This window comes from Apium graveolens, chromosome 5 (genome assembly GCF_009905375.1).
Source record: "Apium graveolens cultivar Ventura chromosome 5, ASM990537v1, whole genome shotgun sequence".
Taxonomy (NCBI): domain Eukaryota; kingdom Viridiplantae; phylum Streptophyta; class Magnoliopsida; order Apiales; family Apiaceae; genus Apium; species Apium graveolens.
The window spans coordinates 228,806,531-228,807,376 of NC_133651.1; the positions used below are offsets into that span (position 1 = coordinate 228,806,531).

General features: G+C 34.8%; 1 protein-coding gene across 1 annotated transcript in view; it reads right to left on the reverse strand.

Moving 5' to 3' along the window:
• Window positions 1-553, reverse strand: part of LOC141660776 (uncharacterized) — a 7,908-nt gene extending 7,355 nt beyond the window's left edge. The window contains exon 1 of the mRNA XM_074467763.1: window positions 155-553. Within this exon, the coding sequence (XP_074323864.1) occupies window positions 155-553 (399 nt within the window). The remainder of the gene's footprint in view (window positions 1-154) is intronic.
• Window positions 554-846: the final 293 nt, after the last annotated feature.

An 846-nucleotide genomic window follows, 5' to 3' on the forward strand; every position in this document is an offset into this window, starting at 1 on the left:
CATCAGGAAAGGCGTCTCTTATTAACTCCAGCAATTCCCCAAAGGCAGACTCGGAAATTCCATGAGCACACTTTAAATGATAAAGTTTGATCAGGAAACTTAACCGAGAGAATTTAGTTGATCCGGGGTATAGTGGTTGTTTACCCTCCCTAACATGGCCATAAAACTTTCTAGCCTCTGCATTTGTTAGACTTTCATAGTCATTTTCTAAATCTCGAAACTTTTTACCCGTACAATTGAACATTTCACCTAAATTATCTTCGAAATCAATCCCCGTCCCCGAATCCATCAAGTCAGTACTACCGTCTATTTTGGTATGTGATACCTCGCAAATCCATTTCATATGTAATGGAGAAGGGCCACTACATATGAGATGATCATAGATAACTATTTGAGTGTGCCAATAACGGTTGACACATACTTTGCAGGGGCACTTCATTTCTTCTCCTTTAGCATGAATTGGAAATGAATTTTCCATAAATGCCTTTATCCCTCGTACATATTCTTTACTAGATTTTGGAAATCCTATCCAGCTACTATAATCATCTTCCATAAGTACACTGTATAATATAGCCTGCGAAGTTAAAAGATTATAAGTGTACCTAAAAAAGCCCGTGTAATCCTCTATGTGCACTATACTACAGTGATACTAGATAAACTAATAATTTCCTACATCTCATTCCCCATTTTTATCCATGCTTTGATTTTTATTAAAATTTTTACTTCAATTTACAACTGTAACTTTTGAATAGCACACAGGGAATAAATGTTAGAATGTAAAAAATCAATAGTCAAAGACTTGTATAGCACATAAAATCAGTTTGAGATTAGATTAATGTCTTAAAT